We start from the raw sequence: 25,595 nt of genomic DNA on the forward strand, positions 1-25,595 counted from the left end.
TCCTGTCTCAGTCTCTTGTTTTCTTTCTCTCTCTCTCTCTCTCTCACACACACACACACACACACACACACATTAGTATACACCTTCACTCCAGACGAGATCAGATAGCGTATGACTCACTCTCATAACCTTTTTCCCAAAGTTTGCAGCAACCAGAACTTTCTCTGCTTTCTCTCTCTCTCTCTCTTCCTTTCCCCTCTGCCTCGCCTTTTCCTCCACAGCTCGACGAAAAACACACAAACAACCGCTCTCCGGTGCAACACGCCTGCTCTGAGGTAAATAATACATAAACAACAACAGCTAAATGCGTCTGTGCACGCCTGTCTGCTTCAACAGCAGGTGGAACGGCTTCTGGTCGGGGAGTTTCTGCATGTTGCATCAGCCGTCCAATCATCCCTCTGACCCAACAGGTCTCAAATAAAATAGAAAATGTACAATATAATACCAGAAAGGATGAAAACTCAAGTGTGCTGTTGCATAGCTGGGCGTTTAACACCGTGCAAACGAGACAAGAATGAGCTGATGTTTGTTAAAGCTGCAAACTACAATCCACTTGTTAGTTAATTTTACTTGTGAACACTTTTGTGCGTCAAAAGGGGGATTTCGTTTTGAGACATTCATAGAAGGCTCATTATCAGGCGCAAACGATGCAGCAGGTACCAGGGCGAGCTCTCACCACATTTCATTACGTTTCATTAGTATGTCAGGTGAAGAGCTTGTGGGGAGCTGCAAGATTGAGTCACCAACCCTCTTCTTCCCCTCTCATCTTCGCTCCCGCTCCCCACCCCCTTCTTTACCTCTCTCATCCCTGTTTCACTTTTTCTCCACTCCCTTGTGAAATCATTCTCATTCGAATTCATATTCTGCATGCAACTAGACACAGCTCTCTCTCTCTCTCACACACACGCACACACGCACACGGTAAACAGTGCCAGACACTCCGCAGAGCTCTGATTTCATTGCAGTGTTTATTCATACTGTTTTCATTTGCTGCGACGCTGATTAAGTAATGAGCTAGAAAATACTAAGCAATCACAAGAGGAAGTATTAGGATACAAAACAACTCCCAGCTGTGTCCATCAGGTCTGAGACACTGCACACACTCTTAATGCACAAACACACAGACACACGCTCAGACATCTTAAAGGGACAATGGCGCTGTGTCAAAGTGCATAAACAGAGGAGCAAAAAAAAAAAAAGAGGAAGAAACTTTTTTACTGGCTTACCGGATGCGGGGGACTTGCTGCGTCGTGATTGGACGACGGTCCTGGGGGAGCCACGGATCAGAGAGCCAGACATCTTCCCGTAGTTGACCGACTTCACCAGGCGACACTCTGCGCACACAAAGACAAGACAGACAGAAGATGTCAGGCACTGTTCAAAATCATAAATTCTTTCATATATAGGTCTCCAAAAGATATCCGGGAGTTTCCTGGGGAAACGAATATGGGTGGTACTACCAGTATATCACCTGTTAGCTAAGTGGGCTATGCAATGACAATAGTGTTAGCAGTATCAACTCAATAAAGTCGCAAAAAATGAAGGTTAGTGTCCTGTTACCATGGAAAATGCTGGAAGCCGCGCCCATAATTTGCACATGCTATCATAGGGCTAGGAATAAGGTGGATATGTTTCAGAGAAAGAGTCTACATGTTGTCAAATCTCGGTAGTGTCAAAATCCAAAATCCATAATAGTCCAGTCAATCTCACGGAAAAAAGGGCCCAACCCAGGAGAAATGACAATGTTTCATAGGTTTTATTGGTCCCAATACCCTCTTTCGTACTCCGTCATGAATTTGGATCAAAACCACAGATTGACTGGACTGGGAGGAAGCAACTGAAGTGCTGCTACACTCTCACCACACAAAAGGCTGAAAACTGAGTGTGACACTGTGACATTGCATTTTGCAACACACACACATTTTCCAAAAGCTCTAACACAATAAGAACTGAGCCTTTTGAAACACATGTCAGTGTTTTTTAGACTGATATTCAAATTTCAAGGATTTCTGGCCAACCACTGTTAATATTTTGATTGGTTTTGACCTTTGGTTACGCGAGAAAACACCAAGCCACTAATGTATCGATGCAGCTGTAATTGGTTTTACCTTCAGGTCCCCTGCAAAAATGAGTTCTGACCTTCAATGGGCTCGCTTTCCAAACGCAATTATTGTGCCGTTTCCGGAGTGACAGCTAAGACTCACGGAGGTCTGATATTTTACAGACACACACGGTCTCAGTAAATGAGCCATGTAATGGTACGCACACACCCTCCCTGCCTCCTTCATCCCTAAAACTTTGCTCCTCTTCTGTTCATTAACCCAGCCCCATTATAGCTCATTACCACTTTAGACCAGGGGGAAGCAGAAATTATGCACATTCTGTCACGTGTGTGTGTGTGTGTAGAAAGAGCTTATGTGTGTTATTTGCTTGTGTGGCAGTCGTTGTGGCCCAGTGATTAATGTACAATGTGGAGTGTTAACATGATGACAGTGTGCCAGAGCTGAGGCAGAGGCGATAATTATAGTGATGCTGAGAGGAGGCGAAGCTGTCTACAGCTCTGACTCCGACTGTCTCTCTGGCGCGTCTGTTTCGCTCGTCGCTCTGCTTTCCCGTCTGACTATTTCTGCCCTTTGCCTCCTGCTCTCTGTCTCCCAGGGCACGAGGAGGTGTCATATTGTGTTCTCTGAGAAGAAATGGTGCATATGCATATATACATGGGGAGAAAAACTGATTTAGTATTTAGGTTAGGGTTCAGGTGAAGGCTTCGCTTTAGTGAGGGTTAGAAGTTATGATCAATTTCCTCTTTGCAACATAAAGAAAACTTAGAGTTAATTTAAAGAAAGAAAAGACACTTAAAGACAGTATCTTTTTAAAAAATCAATGATCACGGCCAAAATTAGTATTGCCACAGCATTTAGCTTATTCAGATGAAAAGCTTAGTCTGATGCAAATTTTATGCTAATTTATCCAAAATTACATGCAGTTAATTAAATCTGGTTTTTGTTAAAGGCTTCCATATCCGTTGTAATAAAATCAGTAGAGCAGGGTCGTCTGATGTCTCCAACTGTATCACATTACCTCATAATTCCAGACATCTCATTTTACTCATCAAGATTTTATGCTGCATTCACATGATCCTCTGATGGGCCCATTTCCCGAGTTGGGAAGTCATTCATGAAACATGGACGCCAAAAAAAATACGCAACTCATTTAAACAACATGTTGACAGCTGTTTCCAGTATTTGAGTGACATGAAAGAGTACAGGAAACGATACAATGACTATACAATATATGACTTTGGAAACATTTTTATAGCCTCAACCATTTAATGTTGACTTTTTCTTTACTTATTTACCAAAATTTTCTCCGACATTCCGAGTTGTTCCAACTTGAGTGGGCAATTACATGGATTTTCCCAGTCGGTGAAACATTTTTCTGATAATTCCGACAGCAAATGAACACACAGCTAGTCTAAAGGCGACGTTGTTGGGACCGTCGGTGAGTGTCCGGAGGCTTTAGTCCTGCATCGTTGGCATTAGACAGCCCTTGTAGGCGGCTTTTTGGGCGATTCATCAAGTAGAACCGGCATGGAACAGAAACGGAAAAAGAAAGAGAAAGTCCCTTGAATCAGTTGCATCCATGATTTCACCCATTTAGCACAGCTTCTTCTTCTCCTCTGCCTCTTTGCCGGCGCCATTTGAATGTTTTTCTGAAATATTCTCAATTAGAAGTGGCTATGTTAACAAGAGTGGTGTCAAGACGTGAGGCGATGCAACAGTTGGCCTTCGTCACAGCTCGTTCTTTGATGTCAGACTTAGCTTTTCAATGGCGCCAACATTACCCACAATGCAACTTAGCCAGCATCCTCTGGAGACACAAAAGGCTTCATACTACTTTTTTCACATATGCAGTGGTACTCCTAAGACCTGTAAACGCACTTTAATGTGTAAAACTGGAGTAACCCTTTAAAAAACTGACCAGCATGCAATTGATTGCAATTGATGATGGGAAAACTAAGTGCCACAAAGGATACACCACTCTTCTCCGCTGAATTAAGATCATTTTTCAGCCACATTGAGATGAGAAGGCCTTATTATAACTCATCCTGACATTAAGTTGAAAGACTTTAAATCGCCCTCAAACACTCCAGAAGGCACACAGACGCAAACAGCAGGGGAAACAGTGGAAGTGCTTACCGCACTCTTTAGGGTGTTCATCTTCACACATGTGCAGAGAACAAAATGTATACCGCACACACTGCTGCGGCTACGCAGACGGGGGTGACATCATTTGAGATTATCTTGCAGAACATAAGAGGTGCTTCATTTTTTGTTTATAGCTGGTTACTATGACAAACAGCTCATCGGTAACTAATGAATTTTCAGATACGCCTTGTTGCATGTAGGAGGCTGTTTTGTAGTATTTCTCAAGACAAGAGGAGGTTACCAAAGAGAAACTGTATAATGGAAGCATCTAGCCATATTATATTTTGCAAATGAAAGGAGAGTAGTGGGGAAGAAAGAGAGGAAAAAGAAGAAAGACAGACAAAAGGGGGAAGGAGGAGGAGGTTGGCGACCCAGGTGGGATGGGTATTATTTAATGGTTGAGGGGATACAGGGGGAACAAATGAATTGAATAAACCTTTGAACAAAAGCCAGTGCACACTCATTCATGTAGGAGACAGGAAGAGCGACGATAGGGTGAGAATACAGATGAGCGCTAAATGGCAGGAGTCTTCAGACAGCAATGCAGAAGAGGGAGTCAGACAGCGAGAACAGGGACGGGTGAAGTGAGGACAGAACGTATCCTTAGCAGACCGCCGCGGAGGGACAGGCAGAGAGGAAGAAGAAGAGGAGCAGCGGTGTAATAGGTTAGACGATGGCTCGAAAGTGCAGCGGACCCGATCTTCCGAGAGGAGAGAGGAGAGGAATGGAGGAGCAGCGAGACGATAAGTGAAATGAAATTGACAGCCTACACAGTCCTCTGTCACCTGAACCAGGGAGATGTGTCATATAAAGAGAAGACAGGGGGGCAGTGAAACTGAAAAGATATGATGAATGGGGGAAAACACAGAGAAAGACAGAAAACAAGAAAGAAAGAAAACTGATTTTTTTTTATGAGTTAACTAGGAGAGTGTGGAAGATATGAAATGCCTGAATAAAAACGAGAAGAAATAAAGTGACAGGAAGCTAAATAATTCATTATAACACAGTAAATGCATACATAAAAGAGAAATACATAATAGATATAACAATGTGTATTGTTATATCTATATATATAGCTTTTTTTACTTGTCCACCAGTGTGAGTCACATTTCCATGTGTTCTGTTCAAATTTGAAGGTATATTGAACAAAATGAGGAGCCAGTTTCTGCATTGATGAGGATGTAAAATACACTACTTGCACACAAGCATCGTAAAGATTACATTATGGTGGAAACTTGAGCAGGAAGTGGAAAGAAGGTTGAATAATCTCATTCTTAGCTAGTAGTGAAATTCGTAGGGCCGAAGCCTTACAGCTAACCACACTGTTATTTGATGAGAAAAGTCAAGCAAATTTGTTTTAGTCTGCAAGTCTATTCGGGAGTTGTACCTCGTCGTTAGGGCTGGGACGACAGTATTAGTGGGAGGCTTCCATCACAGACCTTTTCTCTTGTAACAAGGAGGTCGCAACCTGCTAACGACTATACCTGCAGTTTGCTAGTTAGTGAAGCCGCAGAGGAGCAAGGTCGTAGTGATTTTAAAGCATCATTATGTAACGTTTTTACCTTAAAATAACAGCTTCAGAATCATATTGATGGTTCAGTGTCTTGTATTAGGGTGAAGGGTGTCTCTGTCTCAGCCACTCCGCCCCCCATCACTTGTTTCTGCACTATGTAACTACCCAGTGAGAGTGTAGGATCACAGCGTGTTTACTTCAACATACAAGTTTTCAACTAATAACATTGTTATGATGTAATGAATTTAGTTTGTAGTTAGCACCTACGTTACGTCTGACAAACTGTTACAGACCTGAGATCTGTGTTTACGACAGTGGTGTTGCACTCGGAGACTGTGGGGGGCGCCAAATCACACAAAATGCTAATTTAGAAAAATGAACGGGGCCCTTCCTCCAACACTGTATCCAGATTACCTTTAAATGTCCCGACACTTTCAGAGTCGTCGGCGCTTTTACCGTTAGCAGTATCGTTAACAGCCAGCTTGCTACATGCCTGCACAAATAAATATATAGATTTAAATAATTAAATTAACATCATAAACATGTGGCAAGTAGTAAATCTTAGTTGGATTCAGCCACAGAAATCAGTTACATGGAATACTATAGATTAGATGAATCTTTGGAGAAGTCTGATGTTTACATTTTTGCCCTGGTTGGATAACTTTTAAATAAGCAAAATTTCCTTCCGTTCACTGAAATGAAAATCTATCAAATTAAACAAACGATACCCTTTTTTTTTAAGAATATAACTAGAATAAAGTGTCACAACAACTCATATTCTGTCATAATTTGATTGCACTGAATGATAAATTGCTGAACGTTAGAAAACAGCACACAAAAAAAACACTTGTAAATAATCACAAAAACACAGCTGGGCGCAAGGAAGGAAAGGAAGGAAGCTAGCGAGGAACAGACGAGGGGGCTCACTGAACAGTCAGAACATCGAGTGTCAGCAGGGAAGACTGCTCATCGACTCACCGCTCTCATCCAGCATCAAGTCGTCTTGGTAGCGGAACTTCTCTGGTCCACACGCCACGAAAATGTCCTCATCGCCGAAGAAGTCTTGCAGACACGACACCTGGAAGGGAAGAGATGAGATCAGTGATTATTTTTCCCGAATCCTTCATTATCCAGGTCAACTGGATACTCACAGAAATGTAATGACAAGGTTTCTACTGTTAGGGGCTGAATGCCTTTTTCAGGGTCGCCTCAACTTTTTAATGGAAAAGAGAGTTTCCTAGAACAATTTCCCACGTTTCCAACTTTCCTTCCCTTCCTGTGCGCACATGCACTGAGCCCCAGGAGGAGGATAAGGAACACCCCAGACGTCTGTTTGTACGTGCTTGTTTTTGTTTGCTCGCATGCTCACTGGCGTCTGAGTATCAGTGCGCATGCCTGACACGTCCCTGAGCCGCAGCGCTGAGTTGATTCTGCAGATAATCAGTCTATCAGCGCCTATAAAGAAGCCTTGCTGACTCACTAATCCGCTGCAGCACGTGCAGCGAACATCCAGAGCAGCAAGCAGGTCTCTTCCCTGAAGACTGGCATCTTATGAATGGTAATGAGTAACCGAACTAACTGAAGTCACAAACTAAGATGTGAAAGTGCTTACACGAGGCTACAGAGAGATGTGTGTGTGAGGCGGAGGGAAGAAGTAGAGAGCTGGCGTTAAAGTTTATATCTGATGAGTCACTGTCATTCTTTGACAGACTCCGTACTGTGAAGATAATACCATCCTCCAGATACATGGTGACAGGGACGGATTTAAAAAATCTGCCACTGAATGCATCACAACAGGAGCTGGATCATTAAAAGAAGAAAGGGTTTTTTTGATTAACACACTGACTTGTTCAAAAAGTCTGCACAAGACAGATGTTACTTGGTCTGTCTGTAAACTCGCCCTCGCTCTGCATCAGGGGTGTTTATTATGACAAATAGGGCAGGAAACACGCTGCCACTCATTATTTTCTATTTGATTTAGTCGACAGCTAATTCCATATCTGATCTCAACTCTGCATGATTCACTCAAACAACTTTAATTACACCCCACAGGCCAACCATCACATCGCAATCCCGAGCAATCAATATCCCAAATTATACTCCACGACAGTCAAGGGTACAGTCAGAGAGGGAGTTACGGGAAGACAACAGTTCATTCATCCGCTATGACGAATCTCCCACCAAAAACCTATTAAGAGCTATTACAATTTGGGCTGCGTGCGTGTCGAGCACCGCCTGGAGTTAACGCATAAACACAAAGCTACTGTTATTGCATTTCCATGGCAATTACCATCCAAGAATCCATTTAGATTCCTATTAGACACCAATCAACACCCCAAAAGAAAGTCACAGCTGATATAACAGCCTTATCAACAAAACACCCAACAAAAATTGTGTGTGTATGTGTGAGTTAGTGGAGATGGGAGTCCTCTTGCTTTACCCCCCACAGACTCTAAAAAAGACAAAAAATAAGTTTAATCCCAGTCACAGAATCTCTGTGGAGTATGGATCGTTTTCAGTTAACTTTTCAAATCAAGGCTCGGCTTCTGTGTGGTGTGTGTGTGTGTGTGTGTGTGTGTGTGTGTGTGTGTGTGTGTGTGTGTGTGTGTGTGTGTGTGAGACGTTTGGCCACACATCACATGAAAACACACGTCTCAGCACTGGCACATAAGGACACTTGTGCGTATGTGTGTGTGAGGTAGAGCTATTCCTGTTTCATAACAGAGTGCATATTGCTTTGTTCCCTGAGATCCCCTGATAGTGTGTTGGTGATTATTTCAGGGGCGAGCGGCTTCACTTCCTAACAAGATGGCTGTGATACAGACGCCGGTGCTGTTAACATTTCCCCAGTGTGTCGGCGCTGATAGATGGCCGTGCCCACTTCCACCTCTAATTGTACTTTATTTTCACATTATTTTCATCCTTGCATCAGGTTTTCAGTTGCGTGCTGTTGCATAACAATCGTATCTGTTGTGTGTTGTGAAGCCTTGAAAGACTGTGACGAACGCTGCTGCTGGCTGTGTTCGGCTCAGCTTGAATTTGTTGTCACATAATCAGGCTCTCTTGCAGAACCCATTGAAGATGTCTCATTGGGCTCTAAGGAATTATTATTTTCAGATATTTTAAAGACAAAACTATATTAACTGATAATAATAATATAATTGTTCAGAGATGTGCTGAGAAACTACCGTATTTGTTGTTTAGGTATGAAGGTATGGTAGTTTTATACGAGAATAGTAACTCAGTACTACGTGTATCTTACAACTACAGGCTAGCTGTTACATTTATTGTTATTGTTAGGTATGAGGAGCTAGCTATTATATAATATATCATATCATATCATATCATATTGTATTAGATATTTAAGAAATGTGGAAAAGAGAAAGAAATCATGGTTTTGGATAAATTGACTTGATGTCACGGATGAAACAAGCCCTGGTCTCCTGTGTGAAGGTCCTGTGATTGACCCATCCATTCATCCCCATCTCCTCCCTACACTGTCCTTTGCTTGCTGGTACTTATGTACGTGATTTAACTTACATAATTAATGTACCAAAATCATGATCTTTTCCTCAAACTAAACCAAGTAGTTTTCTCATTTGAAGTAAGAGAAACACGCCAGCACACGTGGTTCACCAGTGATAGAGCTCCATCCTTAACATGGTCTCAGGCTCTGTTTTCAGACAGTTTAAAAAAGAAGTTATCATTCCATTACTCTTATTTTTACATTTCAGGATATATATCACCAGTTATAAGCTTGTCCTCATTTGAAAGCTTTGTTCCTGATTTTTTGTCGGATGGGAGCAGCTGGAAGTATGTTTGCTGCTCTGAGGCAGTCTGACCTCGTCCTCAGGCCAGGACTGCTGCTGCTGCTGCCGCTGCTGGAGTCAGCCGAGAGGAGGTTGCTGGAATGAGGCCCTTTTCAAGCCGCTCATCCCGAGATAGAAACTGTAGCACACCAGAAATGTTGGGTAAACAGGGAGGAGAGGACACACGTGCAGAATGTATCGAGAGTGACGAGGACAGAGACGGGGAAAACAGGGACAGGCTTCATGTAGGGCACCTTTAAGCTGAGGGTAAACTATATATGGAGCAACACACAAACACATACCGTCTCCTTGAGAGGGGTGTGAAAAAGTATGGTTGCCATGGTGATGATGCCCTGTAGGCATTGGTGCATAGCTGGTGCGTGCCACACTGACTATACGATGTGCACAGTGTGATAGAGAGCACCATCATTCATATTTTATCTACTATGGGCACGGTACTCGACAGAACTGTGCCATTCACACAAAACCACACACAAACGAACATACGAGCCGCACATGGCCCGGTTAACAATGAGATACTCCTGTCGAAAAGATGATGCTGAGAAAGAAGAAGAGCTGTCTGAAAGACAGGTGAGTGATGGAGATGGGAGAGAGGGGAGCGGGAGGGAGCCGGTAAAGGTGAAAATAGATGAGAACATAAAACAGTCAAGAGATCGCCAAATCCCCTGAGTTAGAGAGGAAGCAAACAGACAGACAGAGGGAAACGAGCGGTATAGGAGGAGATCTATTCCTGACTGCTGCTCTGAGCCCTTCTCTGAGCCCAACGACAAAACAAGCTGCTTTGATGTCTCTGGTGCTCGGCTCTCACAGAGAAACCAGCGCGGTTACACAACAACCAGTGCTGCTAAAACAAGGACAGGAAGAAACAAACAGAGGAGAGGAGAGGGACCGAAACAAGGCAATGAGGAGAGGAGCAGAGGGATTTCATATTCCTGCCATCAACTTTCACACGACTTTATTAAAGTAAGAACCGGGGCCACAAGACTGGGTCACGATGATCAAAGCGCTTGTGGAAAAAAAAGGATGTTTAAATCTCCATAATCGATTATTTATTCAAGTGGATTTTGGTTCAGAGCAAAACAAAATCTGAAATCAGAGCTGCAGTAGAAGGGCAGAGGGTTGACAGATGTATCTGTTATGTCACATCTCACATGCCTGACAAACCCCAAATCCTCCTCCCTTGTTGTCCGCTCACAGAATGACTGACAGGACAGTTTATCATCCACTGTATCATGGCGATCAAAACAGGAGAGAAGGATATTTGATTGATGTATCCATCCTGTAACAACAACAGTAAGTATTACATAAAGAGGCTTGTGTAAAAAGATATTACTCTGTATCCAAAGATGTGTCCATCATCTCCTCCAGAAAATGTCTTATGCAACAAATGACTGTTTCTCAATAAATCCATTTACGTTCTCACAACGCCACCTTGTGTTGAAACACCAGACACCTACAGCGTCCGTTTCTTTCTTTCCCTTGTTTGCTCTTCTTCTCTTCCTCTGCCTCCTCGAGGTGAAATTCGAGTCACGTTAAGGAAATCAGCTGCTTTTGGTCAGATAGGGTGCTGCGAGTTTGCACAACAGCGCTGCAGAGGTGGATCACAAACTAACATGCAATCACTTTCGCCACACGGTGGCACTGTTTAACAACGACATGATGAGGAGAGATTCAGAAGCCATTCCCCGCAATGACAGTTCAACTACAGCATCACTAGTGAAGTAGAGGCAGGCAGGCAGACAACAAAAAGGGAGCTTTAATGAGCTCATGTCCAATGTGAAATCCAAAATCCAAAAAACACTAACAGAAGACAGGCTGAGGAAAGACCAAGGAAAAATGCTACAGAGCAATAAAAAACTGAGGACAAACCAGGAAACCACAAGGAACAAATCAGGAACACCCGCCTGGGAGGAACACAGGACACTGGGAACACTGGTGAGCATGAAGTAGAACGTGACAACAAGACACAGGAGGATATAATTACAAAATAAAACAGGAAATGACTAAAACCATGACAGTGATACACAAGCTAGTGGTCAACTTCTCTCAAAAACTGGATTCGAGGATCAAACAGAGGAAGAAATACGTATCGGCTTTTGACTCACACGAAAAGACGCTGAACCTTTTCTCTGCCACATAAAAGCTCCAAAATCAACATGTGAAACACTCTGGGGCTTCAAACCACATGAGGCAGACGGATTAAGACATTTTAAATCTCTGTTTGGTGTTTGTCATGAGGGATGACTGTGGAGCTGTGGCTGCTCGGGGACACGGGGGGGAAACGTGTGGAAAGAGACCAAAAGCTGTGACAGTAAATGAAAGAAAATGAACACATACCGTATCTTTTCTCACTTAACACGTGGGCACACATCCGTACATAAACGTATTCAAGGATTACACAGCTCCACACACACAGGCGCCACCTCCTGTGCACCCCTAGTGCTGCAAAATCTTCACTTTCTGCTTTCGGATAGTCTGTCAGCAGCTCCTGGGAATCAGCTGCTGGGAACAAATGATCAGTGACAACGCTGCTCACTCTGCTCATTTAGATCAGCTATTTCTGTCTTCCTGTCAGATTTCAGGACTCATCTGTCAGCTCCTCGCTTCTTAGTGGGAGTTCCTGACAGCCACTCAGAGATAAGAAAGGAAGGCACATGCAAGTGTGTTTACCTCCAGACAATAAGCAATAGAGAGCTAATTTAAAGCTGAAACAAATTAATAGATCAGTTTATCAACAGACAATTAAGTGGCATGTCATTTTTAGCTGGTTTTAGCCTCTCAAATATGAGGATTTGCTGTTTATCTCTGATTTATATCATGTTAGATTGAATATATTTGGGTTTGGGACTGTTGGTTTGACAAAACAGGACATTTGAAGACGTCACTACTGGCTTTGGGAATTTGCGATGGACATTTTATAGGCTAAACAACAAATCAATTTATCTAAAAATAACTGACATACTCACTGATAATGAAAAAAATACACTTATAATAACTGAATTGAGCTATTGTGTGTCTTTCTCTGATAAGACAGAAGTATTTCTGAGACTTAAACAATCCAACGGCTACATAGCCAGAAAAAAAAAAAACAAGAGAGAAAAAAAGACTCAAGCACTAATCTCCTGCGCCACAATAGACTCACAGTGGTTACACAGAGGACGTGGTGAGGTCAACATTATCCTGCCTCGAGAAAAGACCACATTTTGAAGGGGACGTGCTGTCGCTGCTCGCTGCCAGGGGAGATTAGCCCGGGGGAGCTGTCCGCGGTGCTGAATCTACTGCAGCTGGGCTGCAGCCGCGCTGCTCTGAGACATTTGCCACAGACAGACGGAGAGATAGACAAACAGACAGGCAGATGGATGCTGTAGGACAGGCGGACTGATTGACAGAGTAACAGATGGACGTATTGATACAAGATAAGGGGAGACAGGAGCAGAAAGGGCAAAGAGTTGGTTGTAAACATGCAGAGCCTCTGAGGACGGAAAAGGAGCAAAGGAATGAAATCTGACTGACACAACAGCGGTCTGCTGGTGCTGCAACATCTCATCCCTGTTTCAAAATCACATCCATGTTGCCCAGGGGTGGGACCAGGATCAATATAACTCTATAGGTTTGACATTCATTTGCAAAGAACTGGACGTTTTATGTTGTGGGGAACAGCGAAGGACAGTAGCTTCATACAAATGAGCAGTGAGGTCGATATATCTACAGTTACTAGTGTTTGACATACTGTATGTTTACTGTCCGATGGAACTGTCCTGTATTTATTATTGCTTGCGAGGATTAATCCATTAGTTGTCAGCCATAAATTACTCACCAGGCTGGCAGCCTGGCACCATTTCTATCTGCGCTTACTTCTCTGTTATAGACTGAATGAATCAATAAACTCATGTTTCGTCCTGTGTTGCTGGTAGCTGGGACTTTGAGGAAAGGGGAAATGATCCAGTTGTCTGTTTCCTTGTCGAGTTGACGGTTTTCACGTTAAGAAGAAAAGGTAAACATTCACTGATTCCACCGTCTTAAATGTGAATATTTTAATTTCTTCACTCCTCCGTGACAGTACGCCAGAAATGTTTGCGTTGTGGACAAAACAAGACATTTGAGGACAGCATCTTGGGCCGATCGACATTTTTCACACACATTTTATAGTCCAAACGAATAATCGATTGATCCTGTCGATTTTTGTCCAATTTTTGTAGACTAAGCAATATTATTTTTATAATTTGCTACAGAGACGGGTTTTCCTTTTCGAAGGTATCTATACCATCGTCGAGTAATCAGAGTGAAGACCTCTGATGATGTAACATGTCCGCAGGAGGCCCACTCACATGGGGTGCCATCTCCCCATGGGTCGTATTGATTCCCCTCGATTAATCAAGAAAATAATTAACAGATTGGTTGTCATTGAATGTTAGAGTTCTTTGCAGCCCTAATGATTACATTTTACAAAAGATATTCATTACAGTCATATTGGCGAATTAAGAGCACAAAGACCAAGCTGACCCCAGTACAGTGCTCGAAATATGCTGTCAGCTGGTGCTGGAGGCACCGTAAGGTCAAATCCCTCGTGACTGTCAGGAATATATAGCATATTAATATATCTGCAGAAAAAAAAATCTCATTCTAACTCTGAGAATGAAACAGCCGAAACGCATTTCCTTATTCTCCAGGGGGGATTTTAATAATCTCCTCTCGGGCAGACGCAGACAGGCAAAGAGCCACGCCGACTGACAAGAGGAAAGGTAGACAGAAATCGATCTGAAAGAGGCGAGAGGGAGGGATTAAACCACATGCACCCCGAGGGAGCCTTCACATGACCTCCCGCTGCCTCCAACAGCAGCACACAGCACCCGTTTCATCAGGCGACTGACAGGAAATGACTGAGAGAGCCGGAAAACGAGGGAAGACAGGAAGAGCTAGAAAGCAACCAGAGGAAAAGAGAGCAGCGGTGACTTGAGGCCAATTAAACTTTGCAGCGGGCTGAGTTGGCACCGGTGTTGCTGCGTTCACCTCAAACCAGCAGCAGACTGGCTGGCTGCTCTGTTACATAACCACTTATGCAACAGCCTCTGCTCTCTCCGCTGGGGGGGAACGCAAACTTTCTTTTGGTGTATCTGTGAGCTGTATTTCTCTCAGACTGTTAGTGCTTTTCCCTGTCATTCATGAGTCTGAAGGGAGATAAGTTTTATGCAATCATGAAACAGAATCGAAAAATAAGGAATAAAGCAGGGCTGTTCCCAAAAGGATGTAACTGGGACACACGTGGCATCAGCATCAACTTCCATCCCCTCTTCCAAGCCTTTTTAGGGTATCCTCCTCATCTTAACCTCATCTCTCTTGTCGCAACTCAACATCTGATTTTTCCATCTTTTCTCTGACTCTCTCTCTCTCTCTCCTCGAACCCAAGTAACTCATACCTTCACTGGTTTATTTCATCTCCTATTTATTGATCTCTCCCCCCCTTCAGTCTGTTGGCCTTAATCCATTTCCAAGGATGAGTGTGCACGCTTGAGCGTGTGAATACAAATCTACTATGAGTGTGCTGAACGTGTACGTACACGGGTTACTAGAGGGAGCATTGAGAAGCTTATTAATACTGTATGAGACGGCAGAGGGAGGGTGAGTGAGGGAGTTTGTTAGCACGTTTGTTTGTTAGTTTAGGTAAATGACCTCAATATAAGACGTAGGGCTGCAACCAACAATTAGCTTCATGATCCATTATGCTGCCGATTATCCTTCAAATGTTTTGTTATTGAAATTACTGAAATGAGTAATCAATTATCAAGAAAAGTTGGAAGGTTGATTTTCTGACTGTTGACAAATAAATAAATTAAAGGCATCTGAATGCATATTTAAGTTTAATGTATTATCATTATTATTATCCAGAGTGCATTGGTGCTGTTGAATGTGTCTGAGAGGGCCTCGACTCTCTCTTGAAATTAAATGCCTGAAACGTTACCTTGAATAAAACGACTGATTTCTGGGCCTGGAAATTGTTGGAAACATTTGGGATAATGTAAATACGCAACTCAACGAAATATATAACAAGGGGCCAGTCATTTTGAGCCATTTTAGTGCAGAAACTGTTACTTGTTATATCTTTTATTACTAATATAGCTCAAATAACAGTACAGCAAAGGTCAGCTCTGAAATGTGGAGAAGAAAGAACTTTCAGCATACTTAAACTGCAAAAAACGAGGGAAGCCAAACAAGATCTTATTGCATTTAAATCTTAAGTGACTATGAAGTCATATCTTTTGTTTGTTGTTATTTTTTGTGGCTTTATTTGATAGTACAGCTGAAGAGTGACAGGAAACGGAGGAGAGAGAAAGAGGTAATGACATGCAGCAAGGTGGGCACGCTCTACCAACCGAGCTACTGGGGTGGCACATGCTTCTGAACCGAAACGTGAAAGGTTCAATTCTGGACAGGGACCTTTATTGCATGTCATACTCCACTCTCGCTTTCTCTCACACCTATTTCCTCTCTACTTCTTTACTGTCACTGTCCAATAAAAATGAAAATGCTCTAAAAGAATTATCTTTTAAAAAGTGCAAGAAAGTGCAAAACAAGGTAAATACATACTGTGGAGGGGCTATTTATGACAATGGTGTGTTAGCTCTGATGATAGTCCAGCAATCAGAAAACACACCAAGAAATTCTCGGAAAAAACCTGTAATTGGCAGTAAACTCTACAGCAGCACGAATCTGTACTGCATCATTAAATTCTAATTTTAAGCTGGTGCAACATCATCAAGGCCTTTGTGAGCAAAGCGCAACACATGCTCCTTCCAACTGGCTTGGAGGAGATCGTTCCTTCCAATGTTTACAACCTGCCTTCTCAGTGCCTCCCTCAGCGAGGCATGATTACACAAAACCTCTGGCAGTCGAGATACGTCAGTGCCTCTTTAAGCGACTAACAGCACGGAGCTCAAATGTCTTTCAAATGCAGATTCGGTTGAGAGAGTGAGCGAGTCAGGAAGCCCATGAGTCAGGCAGTGTGTGCGTTTGTGTGATGAAGTTGTGGCGTGACGGGGTTCTCAACAGTCTGCCGCTGCTGGAAACGTCTGCCATCGATTCTAATTTGGCAGCAGATCCTCTGAATACAGACAGACCTCCAGTGTGCCTCAGTCACTCCCAGCTGGCAGACAGACACACAGGTCAACTGAAAGAAAACCAATCTGAAACAACATGTTGTAAATCCCCTGTTTACATGCAAAAACAGCGGTTTAATCTCAGGATTACTGCTGAGGATTGCTCTAAAAGCCTTTTATTATCAATGTCAAATATACTTTACAGTAGAAAATACGCCATTTACTAGGTGCGTGACACACTTTCACACACTCCTCGTCACACACACACGATGCTGTGCTGAGTAACTGTGACTCAGCAGATCAGCAGGAGCAGATGGACTTTGCATCTCACTTTTCTCCTTTGCAGAACAAAAATTGACGTCATCACTGTACACTCCGTCAAATAAAGATGAAAAAAACAAACAAACAGCTAAATGCTTTGAACGTAATCCCTGCACTTCATGGTACGCAATATTTTTAAGTGACGTCGCAGCAGCACCCTCTACAGTCCCTGCAGAGCTGGATACAGGCCAACGAGGAGAGAGGAGGAGACAAAACTCAGAAAAAGAGGCAAACTGAGGAAAAGAAATGATAAATGGAGGTGGGCAGAGGGAGGAGAGAGGGAGAGACAGGGAGTGGGGCAGAGACAGAAAGAGGGAGCGATGCCATATGTTGCAGCTCTAGGATTTGGGGGTGCATGCCGAGTGTGCTAATTAAATGAGGACTAAACAGCCGTAAAAACAATGGCCCATTGACAGCGAGAGACAGACAGACTGAGGAAAGTGAAGGGAGATCAGCAGAAGCATGGGCGGCTGATCGACGCCATGACAGCATAATTTGTTGACAGGAAGAAAACTAAACATTATATAAGAGGATAAAAATTGATATGGAGAGAGAAGCATTAATGGGTGGGAAGCATATGAAAAGAAACCGGGAGACGTGGGGAGACGAAGGAGGGCTGCAGAGAAAAACAGAAGATAAAAGGATATTAAAAGCTCTTCAGCCTTGCCAACAAGGAGAAGAACAGGCCAACAATGCGGTTTGAGAAGTGAGAGCTGCACTGCAGATGGTGAACAAGTGGCTCATCCACACTCTTCACCTACATGTAACCTCTGCTTAACAAGTGCCATTTAATGAGAACGAAACCATGCCACAGTATGATGAGGGCCATATTTAAAAGGGAGGGGTGGGCAAGACATGCTAACAATGCTAACGTACTGATGTTAAAGGTCGAGTGTGCAGGACTTAGCGGCAGAAATAGAATATAACGTATAAAATAATGTTTTCATCAGTGTCTTATAGCTACAGAGGGGGCAGGTCCTGTGCCATGTTGCACCGCCGTGTTTCTACAGTAGCCCAGAATGGACACACACTGGCTCTAGAGAGGACTTTTAAGTATTTTTTTGTATTTTTTGCGTTTTTAGCGGCCACTGGTGAGGTTAGGGGAGATGAGGGGTCTTCACTATACACACTATTCCTTTAAGACGGTATCGTGTTTGCCATTGTTAGCATGCTAACATTTGCTGATACAGATGAGACTGATGGGAATGTCATTAGTTTAGCAAGTTCTTCGTCAAAAACCAAACAAAGTGCAATTCTCGAAAAAGCTGTCGAGATATTTCACTGAAAACATTAAACGTTGACGTGCTGGTGGTCAAAGCAAAAGTCAGGTGATCACTGAAGTTGGTAGGATTCGTCCTCCAGGGATCATGAACGTCTGCGCCAAATTCGTTCATGCCATCGTGGACCAACTAACTGACAAGCTGACAGAACAACATCACTGTCCTCAGAGCCACACAGCTAACATGGCTAAAAACAAGAACGCCAGTCACAACAGGATATGATGATAGTGTATATTTGACAGTTAACTGACATGACCCCTACTTAAAGAAATCCTCCCTGTGTAGCATTGATTGCAATGGTGATTAAGCAATCTCGGATCCCATCACCTGGACTGGCCAAAGTTTTGGGGCTTGCCAGCAGATATCTGCTCATGAATAAAAAAATCTATATTATTCCAGTGCACACGCTCACTGTGGGAGTCGTACCTCTTGCCCATGAGTTACATACGAAGAGAGCTCATTAATGAGCCAGACTGAATGCGACCAACCTCAGAGATGAATAAGTGGCATCGCTTCATGCTCTGCTTGATAACTGCCTGCAGTTAATGGCTAGTGATGCATGAGCAGAAATCTACATCAGTCCATTAAAACCAGTGTGTGTCACTATCTGTGCCTAAGTGTGCGTGTAGTCTTGCGAGGCTCAAGGCCGGCAGCTGAGGTCAGTCCGAGCGGTGTGTGTGTGTGTGCTGTGTCTGTGTGTGTAAACAGAGCTTAGATGTATTAATAGGCCAGCCATGTCCGTGTCCTAAGCCACTTATGACTCGTCTGTCTTCTCGATCAGACCGGCCCAGCTACACCATCCGTCCATGCTACTGTATGACATCACAGCCGGTTCCCAGGCAACTACATCAAATCATCATAGAAAGTGTCCAAGGTGAAGAGCTTGCGGAGAAATAAAAGGGTCGTGGTAACTCAAAAGGAGAGGGGGTGGAGCTAAAATAAACCCACCAATCAGCTACAGGGAGACCTGAGCCAGTGAGAGAGTCGATATCACAGTGGGGGAGGAACCTGATATATTCTTTCCCACTTAGTTGCTCATGTTACAGACGGATAAAAGATATCCAAAACCATCACAGCAGGGTAAGCTCTCATGGGCAAAGTGAATAAATGGCACGTATCAGATGCTCACACAGACCTGTACGCAGCCTGTCACACGTCGTCTGCTCTCCATACCCATCTCATTATCATCTGTTCTCCCAGAATACCAACAAACAGGAAATGCTGTGACATCACAACCACAGTTTGATAGCAAACACACTGCAGATGGGAACTGAAGAGTCCCTTTGTACAATAATAAAGGAGGTGACGCGCTACATTAATGTTCTGAAATGTTATGTAAACCATGTATTAAAGGGGCTCTGTGTTGTGCTGTTTATGTTTGTTATATAGAGCCCTTCAAGTAAATGTGTATTGTGATGTTGTAACTGATAGTTACAATACTTTGTTAGTTGTTAATAAATACTGATCATCTATAAACATTATTGAACGGCCATTATAAAATTGCAACTGATGCATATAAACCTCAACAAATGCTTAATAAGTGGTTTAAAAGGCATTTCATTGTTTGTTAACAGTGAAATAACTATTAACTGAAGTTTAACTAACTATAAATGTACCATTTATTAATGATGTTTTTCCCAACTTACTAACTTTAATTAGGATTTGTTTTCAATTTAGATTCCGAAGCTGAAAAATCATAGTTAACTGGTAATAAATGCATAATAACAGAAGTGTTAATCTTTATAAAGTGAAGTTTTATAAAATTAATACAAACTATACTATCTATAAAGTTATGAACAATTCTAAGAAACTTAACCAGTTTATATACTATTTATAGGTTTCTTGTAAGGTCATATACATTTCTAATGATCTAACAATAAAAGGATTTTATGATGCTATTATTAACACTTATAGTCTTACTAACACATAATAATGTTAATAACCATCTTATAAGACTTAGTAAGCACTTTACTATCTATTAACTAACACTTATTACAAGGACATTAATAGAAAGCATTACGTAAAACAGATATATACATATGAACACACACATAAATGAAGAGGCACAAATTCTCAAAAAACTTTTGAAAAAAAACAAAAAACCAAAAGAATAAATAGTTATTATTAATTTTAAAAATAAATCAATGAACAGCGATTGCAGAAAAGAGCAGAAGAGAAGAAGAAGAAGAAGAAGAGTAGGGCTGTGGGGACGTACATATACATCCTGCCCCACTGTCTCTGGCCTCATTACTGGGGTTAATGAAGGCACAGAGCCTGAGCTCCGGTTGTCAGATGCTTTCTCTCTCTCTAGGCCCTGCCGCTCTGCTGGGACTCAGCGTTATACTGGCAGCCAGGCCCAGAAACCTACTTCTGCTGCAGGCTCAGTGACTGACACGGCTCAGCTGGTGGCAGCGACCCACACACACAAGAACATGCACGCATGACACACACAAGTAGTCTGCTTAACCCTTTCAGTAACCTTATCCTGGTGTGCACTCAGGTGATTACCTCCTGATATTCAGTACTGTACATTGAAGTGACATTAACACGCAGCCCCTCCTCTCTTCACTCATTCAGGTTGTCATTTTTTTAATCAGATGTTTATCTGGATGTAGTTTTATAGGATTGTTAGGTTAATTTTCTGTTAAACTAAGCCTGATTATCTCTCCCTCTGTGTGTGTGTGTGTGTGTGTGTGTAATGGTACACATGGATTAACCACATTTCATAAGGGGTTTTAAATTTGCGACAAGATTTTCTAGTATTTTCTGAGACCTTTCACCTATTCAGCTCTTGTCCAGGATTTCCTCTCATACATGAAGTACACACTCAATTCTATGCGAAGGTGCTCTGATCCAGTCTACCAACTCCTTTCTAATCAGCTCGCTCATCGTTACTTCCCATCTGGCCTTCCTCATATTCCACTTTTTCTTGACAATAATCACAAACTCTCCCACATGCATTAACCCACGCACGCATACAGTGATGCACTCAGCCCAGCCCAGCCAATTTGGCAGCGAGCGTGTTACCATGCCTACAGGCACAATCAATACAGTGTCTAAAAATAGCATAACCATACCAAACTCAGAGAGGTGAGAGCAGCATCTATTGTGTAATCTCCATAAGCAATGGCGACCACAGAGTTAGTGGGCATTGTGCAAAAGCGTGAATTTAATCCCCAGCAGGAGGTTTCCCAAAGAAAACCTGATCCTGGGATTTTATTGGCTGGTGCTGGGATCTAGCAGCAGGTCAGATCAGGAAATCTGGAAATGACTTCCTACTAGGTTAACAGTGGATCATTAAATAGACTGCTGCAACATGCCAGAGCCAACGCACGAAGATTAATCTTTAGAAGTGAGATAAATGGTAACACAGAGCACTAAGATGGCAATTAAGAATGAAAAGCCCACAGGGCAAAGAGCACATTCATGAGAACGAGTCACAAATTGGCCATTTAGGAGATGATTTCTGCAGTACGACACAAAATGGCAGGACGCCCTTGACGTCAAACACAATCTGTTTCAAAAATAATGGTGTCATTCTGATGCTGCTGCCAAGGGAAAAGTGGTTATGTGTCGCTACATTCAATAACTTGAAGCTACGACGTGACCGGGACAGAGGCAGAGAGAGGCCAGCAGACAGACAGACAGTCAGAATGATGATGAGGGATGACACGAAGACAAACAGGAAGAGACCGGAGAGCTCAAACCTGTCACAAATATATCCTGACACCCTGACACGCTGGCAGAGATGTCATCTGTCTCTCTTCAGTTCACCACCATTCCCCCAATACATTTACCACCGTAGTGTAGAATATGCGCTTTAAGGCCTGTTCTTTTTATAGCGTCTACCTCCACAGCCTTGAGAGGGAGCCGAAGGGGTGGGCGGACTATCTAGGGGGGCTGTGACTCTGGTTTATTTCCGTGTTCGGAGGCACAGCTCTGGCTGCTTCACTACAGCGTGGGTGAGAGGAACCCAGACTCCATTCATAGATTTCTCTCATCTTTACCTTCCCTCGACCTCTTTCGGGCTCTGCGTCGCTCTGCCTCGTCGCAGCTCCGGCTGTGCACGGGGACACTTCATTCATAAAAGGCCCATGAAAGAAAAATGAGAGTGTGGTCATAAAATATTTAGCCATTTCACTTCTGCTATCAGCCTGTTGAGCCACACTTTCTCTCTTCGAGGAATGCAAAACAACCACCTTCAGGAAAAGTGTCCCAATCAGCAAAAGAAACTCTCTCTTACCTCAGGCTCTGGTTTAACTCAACTGTACAACTCACGTCCAGCAACAAAACATCATCTCTATATGAGTAAAATCTGCAATGTGCAATAACATTGATGATATGACTTGCAATAAATAATCAAATATCAAGGTCATATTGATAAAATATTTATGTAGACAATCATTTTTAGCTTTAGCGACGTTAGCATTAGCAACAAGCCCCCAGGCTTTGAAGCCAACTGTCATAGTGGCCAAACTGTGTAATTACATCGTCACGTGATGCACTGGGGCCCAAAAATACTTTTTTCCATAAGCTAACATTGTGAAAGAAGCGTCTGTAAAACCGTGGATAATTTCTTATGAGCATCACAACCCCCGCGAAATGACTTGTTTGACTATCAGAAGTTAAACCACTGTCCAAGAAATTTTGGAAAAAATAGAAGAGCCACAAGTTTAAATTATTTTATCCCCATTTAGCCGGCTATGTCGGCAGAGGTGTCTACGGAAGCCTCGCAACACGGAAGATCCGGGTAATTTAATACCTGGGAAGTCGAGCCACTCTGGCTTCATGTGCCACTGAGCAGCTTTCATAGGAATGAAAAGGGCTCTGCCTCCAACACTGTGTCCAGATTTTAATGTAACATCCTTGGTTAGCGACATTGATGTTTGCTAGCTAACAATAGCTAGTGTTAGCAACGTTACCTAGTGCACAACCTGGCAACCACTTGAGGGGGCAGATGATTCGAACAGCAGCAGTGTTGTAACGTGAATGCAATCGTAGGAGGCAGATATAGCAGCATGTGGCTGACTCATCAATAACACCTTTAAAGTGCCCATATTAGCTCTTCTCTCCTTTCTTAGTCACGTGCTAACTAGCCTTGCAGTGTCACCGACTTGCCATCAATCGCTAACAGCTAGCTGGGGCTTCATTTGATTGGCCAAATGGTGTGAATGCATGGCCCGTGTATCCAGGGGCTCCATCACCATCCAATCAGCCATCATAAAACCAAGTGAAAGATCTGTCTGATGTCCTCTGAGACCACGAAAAAAGTGTTGTTTCTCTCCACAACACTATCAATGCTTACAAAATGGAATCTTTTGCTCTACAACCATTAAAAGACATTGAAGTGATGCTTTTGCTATGATGTCGGGATGATTCTTTGGGGGGATTTCTCACCAGTTTGCCCTCCAGCGTGTAGATCTTCTTCACCACTCCAGAGTCCAGCTTGATGGCGTCGGTGATATCAGTCAGGACTTGTTCGTAGGAATGGGCCGTTTTCTTGTTCAGCAGGATCCTCACGGCTTTGCGGGGCTTCACTCCGCTCCGCACCACCGTCACCAGCTTCGGACGTATGAAGTCCTTGATTTCGCGGCTCTCGGAGGCCCCGGCCTTGGCGCTGCCCAGGGAGGGAGGCCCGCGGGCGGCCGCCGCCGAGGCCTTGACGTTCACCGACCAGTTGGGGTTGACGTTTTTTGTGTAATCCAACTTTTTGTAAGCTTCGATGGAGCTGCACACATAGCTGTCACCTGTTGGGGTTAAAGGGAAGGAAAGGAAAGGTCACTGACGGAAACATTTGGAGAAATGAGATGAGCTTTAGAAAAACAAGAGGTGAGAGGGATAGAAAGGAAGTGAGCAGCATAGGAAGGATACTTTCTGGGCAACGTTACTATTATTCTAGCACCAGCAGGCAGGTTTACTCATTGATAAATAGACTAAAAACTAAAAAATGTTACTGTTGTCCTCCTCCTTTTCATATGTAGCCTACAAGCTAATAACCCAACCGAATGAAAGCCCAACTTAAAGCTCATCCCATGTCACTTCTTAGAGAGTAAAACAGATGAAGAAGAGAGAGCTAATCTGAGCCGAAACACATGTCTGTATCACCATCTGGCCATTAAACAAGTGTTATAATCTCAAGATACTATAATCTACAGTATGCTTAATAGGATTAGCCATTTTTGTAGCACAGTGCCCATAAAAATACGTAGTTGAGTCTCTTTTTGAACCGGCGTGTAAATGTAAATGTAATTTTTACATTCTTTAAAGTCTGTTACTTTAATTCGTTACAACAGGAAGGTGTCCGACTAGATTAGTTAGCCGGTCGATTAGCCAGTCTGAAGATAATTAATCATTTCAGTCATTGTTCAGGCAAAAATGTCAAACATTTGCTTGTTCCAGCTTCTTGAATGTTAATATTTTTCAGCTTTTCTGTCATTTATGATAGCAACATGTACCTAGTTCATGATAGAGTCTTTGGGTTTGGGACTGTTGATTTGGACTGTATTGAGCATTCTTCTCATTTCTTTGGACATTTTATAGACTTAACATTGATGGTTAATCACGATAATGATGATGATGGTCAGCTGAGTCCAGGTTGATTAGAAACAGTCCTGTGAGCACATTTAAGTTTAGCCCTCTAAGTTAAGCGTAATGCTGTGTGTACCCACCTTCTACCAGCTGGTCAATACAAGTGATCTTCTTGTTGCCATCCAGGGTGTAGATGGTCCGGACGCCCTGGGGCAGGTTGACGTTGTCGGACAGGGAGCGGGTCAGGTCCGCCAGCAGCGCGTCGAAGGTCCGGAACCTGTCCGTGGAGATGGCGTACACGATCCCGTTGAAGTAGCGGTCTCCGTTGCGGTAGAAGCGGACCTTCTTGGCCCTCTTCTCCGCGGTCAGAGTCTTCAGGGTCCGGGTCCGGTACAGGCTGCAGTGGGCGCTGTGCGTCGGGCTCGGCACCCCGTTCATCCTGGCGCTGGAGCGGCCGTGTCTCTGACCTTTGTCCCGCTCGTCGAAATGCTCCATCTCCATCTCGCTGCCGAGGCTCACAAGTACGGCTGTACTGTCTGCAGGAGGGAGGCAAACAGGAGGAGGAATGCGGTGAAAAGTTTTGACAACAGAAACAACAAAAAAAAAAAGGAGAGGCGCAGAGGAAGAGCGAGCGAGGAGAGGTTTGGACGGCTGATAGAATAGTAGCCAGCCGGTGTCTCCGTCTCTGTCTCTCTCTCGGTGGTGTACTGTCTCAAAATAAACCCCTAATGACAGATTAAGTGCTGTTAAGCCGAGCAGCGGACAGCATGCTTCATGACGACCCGACACTGTCTGTCAGAGTGCGCCGCCGTGACGCGCAG

The 25,595-nt window shown here is 43.3% G+C and overlaps 1 protein-coding gene across 4 annotated transcripts in view; it reads right to left on the reverse strand.

The window, feature by feature from the left end:
• dclk1a (doublecortin-like kinase 1a) overlaps positions 1-25,595 on the reverse strand; it is a 60,174-nt gene that overhangs the window by 27,128 nt on the left and 7,451 nt on the right. For 2 of the 4 annotated variants that reach the window (XM_073479673.1, XM_073479674.1), the window contains exons 1-5: positions 24,915-25,290; positions 23,644-23,993; positions 6,700-6,799; positions 1,227-1,334; positions 154-162 (exon numbers count right to left, since the gene is read on the reverse strand). In XM_073479673.1, coding sequence (XP_073335774.1) covers positions 154-162; positions 1,227-1,334; positions 6,700-6,799; positions 23,644-23,993; positions 24,915-25,275 — 928 coding nt within the window. In that variant the 5' untranslated portion in view covers positions 25,276-25,290. Of the gene's footprint in view, positions 1-153; positions 163-1,061; positions 1,071-1,226; positions 1,335-6,699; positions 6,800-23,643; positions 23,994-24,914; positions 25,291-25,595 lie in introns of those variants that run through there. The other 2 variants (XM_073479672.1, XM_073479675.1) reach the window with 2 other exon arrangements.

Source organism: Pagrus major, chromosome 13 (genome assembly GCF_040436345.1).
Source record: "Pagrus major chromosome 13, Pma_NU_1.0".
Taxonomy (NCBI): Eukaryota; Metazoa; Chordata; class Actinopteri; order Spariformes; family Sparidae; genus Pagrus; species Pagrus major.